At 49.3% G+C, this 7,803-nt stretch overlaps 1 protein-coding gene across 3 annotated transcripts in view; it reads right to left on the bottom strand.

Annotated features, from left to right (window-relative positions):
- The window catches only part of CUNH10orf90 (chromosome unknown C10orf90 homolog), a 220,664-nt gene that overhangs the window by 65,842 nt on the left and 147,019 nt on the right, over positions 1–7,803 (bottom strand). For 2 of the 3 annotated variants that reach the window (XM_003794064.1, XM_023515648.1), the window contains exon 4: positions 3,149–4,262. In XM_003794064.1, coding sequence (XP_003794112.1) covers positions 3,149–4,262 — 1,114 coding nt within the window. Of the gene's footprint in view, positions 1–2,315; positions 2,437–3,147; positions 4,263–7,803 lie in introns of those variants that run through there. The other variant, XM_023515649.1, reaches the window with a different exon arrangement.

Raw genomic sequence — 7,803 nt, 5'->3', positions numbered from 1 at the left:
CAGGGAGAGGTGACCGAGTGTCAACAACGGGGAGAGGTGACGGAGTGTCAACAACAGGGGAGAGGTGACGGAGTGTTACCAACGGGGAGAGGTGATGGAGTGTCACCAACGGGGAGAGGTGACGGTGTGTCACCAACAGGGAGAGGTGATGGAGTGTCACCAACAGGGGAGAGGTGATGGAGTGTCACCAACAGGGAGAGGTGACGGTGTGTCACCAACGGGGAGAGGTGATGGAGTGTCACCAACGGGGAGAGGTGACGGAGTGTCGCCAACAGGGGAGAGGTGACGGAGTGTCGCCAACAGGGGAGAGGTGACGGAGTGTCAACAACAGGGGAGAGGTGATGGAGTGTCACCAACGGGGAGAGGTGACGGAGTGTCGCCAACGGGGAGAGGTGATGGAGTGTCACCAACGGGGAGAGGTGACGGAGTGTCACCAACGGGGAGAGGTGAACATAAAACGCACAGGGGCAGAGGAGGGGAACAAGGAGAGAAGCAGTCTCTGAAGTCTCAAGCCCTGAGAGAAGAACCAGAACCCACGTGCTGACCAGAACACTGAGCCTCCGGAGACACAGACTGTGTGTGCTGCGTGAGTTTGTTAAATATCCTGTTTTCCCTAATCCTAGGAATCCTTCTGGATGTGTATCCTGGAGGCTCATTCAAGAATACAATCTGTAAGACTTTCTGTCCAACAACCAACTGGCTGGGGCTAAGAAGGCCTTGTGGAGGTTTGTTGAATCTCCACGGCTATACCTATTGAGCAGCTGGACCCTGGCAAGTCAGCCTGCAGAGGATCCTGCTTACAAGTTATTTTGGAAGCCAGATAAAGAGTCGGGTTCAATGACTCTGAAGTATGAAGACTGCTAATAGCATGTGTAACCACAGGAGGCTGTCAAAATGCCTCCGATAAGATTCCTGCTTCAGACAGGAAAACATAAACAGTCCCTTGGGTTTTAATGAGCATTGCCACGGTCTGAAAGCTCTTGCATTAAAGCTAAAAAGTCTTTGTCAAGACTGAAGGTCAGTAAGCTCACCCCAGAAACATTGTGCAGATTGTTAGGACAGACTGTGGTCGTTAGCGTCAATGAGCTGTCCTTGTAAATACGAAGAGAGATTTCTACAGTGTGGGCAGCAGTGCTTTCCTGTCACCTGAGAAGTACAGCCCACTGAAAATTAGTTTCCGAGTGAGAGGGCACAAGGGTCCATGTGTCCCTGTGAGTGCCCCAGTCAGTGGGTGTCAAGCCTCTGTGGCTTTGGACTTTGTGACTGAGGCATCCAGATGCCCAGTTCCCACCTCAAGCAAATAGAGCAGAGAATTTTTTTTTTTTTTTAACTTGAAGGGACGTTCAAGAACTCTCCATCTACCCCTCGCTCTAGGTACTGAGATGAAGAAACAGAGAGTGAAGGTCACTTGTCCACATTCACTGGGCTGGAATGAATAACCAACAACTCTAAGAGAAGGTTCTGGGGGCTCCCCTGGCCTCTGGGAACACCTCTTTCCCCACACAGAACAATGAGGCCTCAGGACGTAGAGCTGCTCAAGGGTCCCGTAAGTGAATCTTTGGGATATATGGTTATTCGAGGGATGTCGGCCCCTGGGATGTAGAGTTAACTTCTACTATTTACCCAAGAAAATCCTTTATAAGAGTAGTCATTTCACATAGTCACAATTAAAAATTCTCTCTGCACCAAAGCCCGAAAATAAATTGGGGGCATTTTCTCCACTCTGGGTCCTCTCCTCCGAGATGAATGTTTGAGATCTGGCTCTAGTTTGAAGAGTCCTTGGGGAAAAGCTATAAACCCACATTGTTGTTTCACACCATGAGACACAATGTAGCCTGTGCTTCACCTGGGGTAGCGACAACAATGCAGGTTGTATGTTTCCAGAATCTTCATCAACATGGAAGTTAAAGCTATCTCTTTAAACGCTAAAATGGGCTTTCTCCTGGAAACGCTGATGGCTGCTCACTTATGCCCTTCTTGCAATAAGTCTGTAAGACTTGGGCACTGCAATGGTTTAATCAATCTGAAAGCCATGTCAAAATTGCCTTAAAATTCTCTGAGCATTCAATATATGCACACTTGTTAAAATTAATTACATCATTTAACATTTCTATGCACATTATACTCTAAATGTTTTACAGTCATTTTTATTAATTAATAAAGCTTTAATGGACAAAAATTACACCATAAAATCATCATGCATATACTGCATTTTCCATTTTACTACTATTATCTTTGAATATAGTCTCCGAATGGAAAGCCACAAATTCACAAGCTAGAGGCGCTCACAGAAAGTAAAGTTGAAAATCAGAAATTTACAGAGAGAAAGAAGGAAATCTGGTCTCTTTCCTCCCCCAAAGGCCGACTTTCCTCTTCTGACTCCCTAAGAAAGGTGCAGGGTCCCCAGGGCAACCCACCTTTGGGAATCTGCCTGGCTGTGGAAACAGGAACAAATTTGGACCACGTTGTCCCAGAAGACACAGCCACACAGAGAGAAAATTGTGCTGCTGTTTGGCATGGAGAGTCCCCAACTTTCCTCAGCTAGAAAATGCCCTTTAATTACTACACACACACACACACCCTCCACTGTGGGACTTTGTGGTCTAGGATCTTATGATATTTATGAGGCTAACTCATAAATACCAACCATGTGATTGAAAAGTAAAAAGTGTAGAATTCTGAACACTTCCAAATATGCAGATGTTTGGCACCAGAATGATGAAACATCTGGGGGTGGCTGGCATTCTGTTCTTCTCATCTGCTGTGGAGAGCGATCCAGGCATAGTGTAAATTATCTTTCTCTGGGGCTGTCATTTCCTACTCATTACATATGGTCTGGTACAATGGGAAACAAAAAATTTGGGGGGAGGTCTCTAACCTATATAAGACTCACCTAAGAAAATCTACCCACTGGTACACTGGGCATACCTAAGACGTCTCACCTAAGAAAATTAGTGTATAGAAGTCTCACCTAAGAAAATCTACCCCCCAGATAACTACCACACTGAGCTATCTATCAGGTGCCAACTAGGAACAGAGCAGGTCATAGCAACTCTACTGAGAGATGCCCCCGGGACAGGTAGGAGGAGACCCACTTAGGCAGGGCATGTCCACCAACCTCCCCACTTTGGGTGGATGTGCCACTTACCTGCTGCGTAACTCCAGCCAGGAATGTGAATGGAGAGCTGGTTGGCACGACCACTGGGGTGACAGTGCTTCACTTGGTTCTCTGCCTGTTTACTCACAGTGACCTGGTTAGTTCCCACATCTGCAAACGCTGTGTTTTCCAGCAGAGGGGAGCCACTCCAAGGGCACGTGGCAGTTCCCAGATGCACTTGCCCCAGTGACGGGCCTCCTGTCAGTAAGTGGCTTTCCTGTACACCTGGGCTCCAGCGCCTGCCGAGGAGGCCCTGGCTCCCCTCCGAGAGCTCCTGCTTCAGGGCCCTGCCCATTGGCTCTCCATTCGCCAGGCCGTCTACCCCACCTGCTGTTAATCTGTGGGAACTACAATTGAGGGTGAGTGACAGGACAGATTTGCGCACTTGGGGGCCAGCAACCTGAGGCTGCTCCACGGGAACAGAGAGAGGCTTGTCTAAGTAGTAAGCTGAATTTGGACGCTGCCGAGACACCCTGAGATGGACACAGGAACTGAACATCAGTGGGCCCTTTTCCGACGGAGGGCCATCTGGAGAAAAGCTGGTCTCTTTGTCGTCCACATGGGTGACCCAGTACTCGTGTCCCTCACACAGCTGTGCATGGGCCTCAGGAACCTTCAGCCACACCATGGAGCTGTTTCTGGAGAACTCTGTGTGCCGCCGTGGATGGGCACTCTCAGCCACAGCCGGGGGGTCCTGCAGCAGGGTGTCCTGGGCCCTGCACTTGGGACACAGTGGGCTCCCAACGGTCCCCCACACCAGGGTGCTGGCTGGGGGCCCCACACGCCTGGCTGTGATGGTGATGGATGCAAACCCTTTTTGGGGACCACTGCAGAGCTTCTCCTCTTTGGGTGGCAGTTCTCTCTCAGGTCCTCGCTCATCTGAAGGTGTCGGGATTCCTAATCTGCCCGGAAGTAACGCGAACACCCTGCGGATGTTGACGCCACCGCGGTTGGCCAGAGATGGCTTCAGGCAACGTGCAGGAGGCCGCGTGGCCATGCACGGAAGGGGCAACATGGCCCCATTGTCTCTTGATTTATTCTCATCAATTAGCTGGGAAATGAGAAGGGACGAGATCATCTTACTGTTTGGCGATGCCAGAGTCTCCTGCAAATGGAAAAGGACCCAGATTATTCAAGCTGTCTACTGGAAAGTGGGCAGTCAACTGCCTTGTGAGGGTCACTGGGGCACCAAGGAACTTGGTCATGACAGTCAGATGTTCTTGTCCAAGGCATTTTACTGTACACCTGATGCCACCACTGAGGGAGATGGCCCTTCCCAGAAGGGCGGGAAACCCAGATCTGTTCATGAAAAGTTACATGTTCTGGAAATACCAGGCTGCCCAATGAATGGGTTTTCTCCACTGAGTGTCTTTTCTTAGTTTATTTAATGATGTGCCCCAAAGAATTATCTATTATAGTTCTAATAATCACTGCCACCAAGCCCCAGAGCCCCCAAATATAGGTTCACAGCCTTAATGGGGAGAAAAGACGTAATTCTAAAGGTGAGCTAGACTTGGGGTACAGGTTTATACCAGAGAAGTGTCAGCCCTGCTGTGAGGAAACAGCAAATGTGATTACAGGGAGCCTCTCCCTGCCCGAGCCCCCCTTGAAGTCCTCCACCTTTGCTGGTTTAGACTCTGATTCAGTCATTCCCTGACTGCCAGTTGGTCCACCCAGGATGTGCAGAATCACATCCATGGTCCATGGGTTGGACCATCCTGGCTGGTTTAGACTCTGATTCAGTCACTCCCTGCTGCTTGGCATCACAGGAATTCAAGTCCGGAGAGCAAAACTATGGAGATCAAGAGCCCAAGCCTGCAAACTTGCCCAGACAAAACATGACTATAAGAGGGTTTCATTCATTAGAATGGGGTTGGGATCAGAGCAAGACAGATGAATTTTGCTGTTTCTGTGACCAGTCACATCAGTGTGGGCTTCTGTCCAGTATTTTAAATGACTGAGATGTTTTATTCTTTCTAATTGGTAGATTGTCTGTCCTAGCAGGAGATGGTAGTGTGTCCAAAAGAGTGTTATGATTTTTAATAAAGTATCTAATCAGGTCAAGACTGGGAAAGAAGAATCCTTTCTGTCCTCATTTTGTGTAATTATGTTTACATATAAAGCACTGCAGAAAATGACACAGAAAACTGACTACGCCCCAGCACTTAGTGAATGCTGATGAGGTCCGGAGCCCCCACATACTTAAAAGGAACGCTCACACGGGACCACATGGGGTCCACGCTCAGGCCGGAGCTCTACGAGCCACTACGCCCTGCTGCTTACAAAGAGTCTTTGCTTTGGACGCCTGGACACCTAACTGGGGTGCTCAGCACCTACAGCAGCAGCTCTCAAACCCCAGCAAGCATGGGAATCTCCCAGGACACTGCAACTGCAGGCTTCTTAGGTCCAGAGATTTTGATTCTGCGCATCCTGGGTGGGGCCCAGACATCTGCATTTCAACCTGAATCCTGGTGATTCTGATGTAGGTGGTGGGGTAGCACACTTTGAGAAACAGATGGAGTCATGAGGTCACTGGTTTTCTTAAGAAAATACTTCCTGAAGGGAAAGGGCCCGTGTACCTTGGGAGCAGGGTATACACTTTTCCTGAGATGATAAGCAAACACAGTGGTATTTTTCTTTTCTTTAGGGCTGGGATTAATATTCATTTACTCAAATAACTAAATGTCACACCTGACACTGTGAGTCCACTTGGTGTAGGAGGACCAGTGTGTGTGATCTTAGCGATCAGAGGGCTTCGTGTCCTTACTGGCAGGCAGGGGAAGATGGCTGGGTTTGTTTTCCATGACAACTTCATCATCTTAGATGTGGTTTTTTATTTTATTTATGTATTTATAATTGTTTGCAGTTTTTGGCCAGGCTGGGTTTGAACCCGCCACCGCTGGCATATGGGGCTGGTGCCCTACTCCTTTGAGCCACAGGTGCTGCCCCCAAATGTGGTTATTTTTTAAAAGATATGTGGGAAGTTGCCAATTCCAAAGATAACAGGAGATGAACCAAGAAGAAGAAATGGATAGGAGAGTCATTTTAAAATTTATATCATTTTTTTAAAAACTCAAAATATCCCTGGTTACATTTTTTCCAAAAAACAGACAGTCAATACAGCAGCACTGAGTCAAGGTTAGGGACACCAGCCTCCCCTTTCAGCTGAAGTCCCTCCTCACCCTGCAGCCCATTCTGGGCATGGTTTCTGGAGCCCAGGCTCTGTGGGGAGCCTGTTGGAGGAAGGGCCTCCTGCTGGGGGTCTCAGCCACCTGGGAGCTCATCCAAACCCCAACACCCAGGCCTCACCCCCAAGCAGTTAAAGCAGCGTCCCTGGCAAGGAGACCCAGGCATCTGTGTATTTTAAAGCAGGCGGCCGTGCTGCTGTGGCACCTCCCTCCCCTCCCCTACGGCATTTGTCACCAAGGTGCACCTGGCGCCTTTTTCACTCGTCCATCCTATTTTAGTTAAATTTAGTTCCCATAATAATTGTTCCTACCCACCCCTCAGGTGCATAGTCACACCTGGTAGGAACTCCTCTGACACTGATCTTTGAAGGGAAAACAAATACCCATCCTGGAGACTGCAGGACCGGTTTTATCTGACAGTGTGACATTTCCCACACGCAGCACCAGCGACTACCCACGTAGAAAACACCTGGAGGAGGGGTAAAAGGCAGATTTCTGGGCCGCCCCCGACCTCGGCTGCATCAGGATCTATGCAGATAAAGCTCAGAAGCTGTGTTCTTAACCAGCTCCCAGGGATTGATCCACATGGTCTGACAGAAAGGAGGCTGGGTGAGCACTGGGGTTCCTGGGGGCCCTGAGCCAGGGGTACCCACACTGGCTACAGGACCTTGGACAGGGCCTCAGCTTCCACAGCTGCAGAACCAGGAGAACACCAGGGTGATTCTGGTGGAAACTCCAGGCTTTCTCATATCATGGTCTCTGACATGAAGAGGGTGCTCCACCTCCAGGCTCAGGATCCCATGAGAGCTTTGGCCTTGGTATGAACAAGGGGTATCTTGCTAGGAATGGACAATGTCATCTCAGCTTGGAACACACCCGGACTCTGGCAGTGTCAGGGATGGGCTGAGATGGGGACTCATAGCCACAGCCAGGGCTGCAGGTGCTGAGGGAAGCCCGGGCTGCACTGGGGGAGTTCAGGTGTGGGCACAACTCCACAAGGACCCAGAAGGCCAAAGGAGAGGATAAGGAATCCGCCACCATCTCATCACCTGGGGCCTGGCAAGGGCGACTATGATTTTGCCTCTGTCAGATGCAAATGGATAAGGAAAGAGCAGTAACGAGTGGCATGAATGTGAATTATTTCTGAAGCCCTGGAATCACGCAGTGTGTCAGGGCAACACCATTCCTGGGAGCATGACTGCTGATGAACACTCCGTGCCAAAAAAAATATATCTGTCTTCTTTACCTCACAGGAAATATGTAGAGATAAAAAATGGTGCGGTACATGAAAGTGCCTCTCAAAATATGAGCCTGTGGCCTAACTGTGGGTCTTACTCTGCCTGTGACCCAGTAGAAGTCAGTAGATACTGATAGGATCAATAGAAGTCAGTGGATACTGATAGGATCAATAGAAGTCAGTGGATACTGATAGGATCAATAGAAGTCAGTGGATACTGA

The sequence above is a fragment of the Otolemur garnettii genome, unplaced genomic scaffold (genome assembly GCF_000181295.1).
Source record: "Otolemur garnettii isolate 467f Iridium unplaced genomic scaffold, OtoGar3 scaffold00075, whole genome shotgun sequence".
NCBI lineage: Eukaryota > Metazoa > Chordata > Mammalia > Primates > Galagidae > Otolemur > Otolemur garnettii.
Note: the sequence above shows the minus strand (reverse complement) of the source record. Positions and strands in the feature narration are given on the sequence as shown.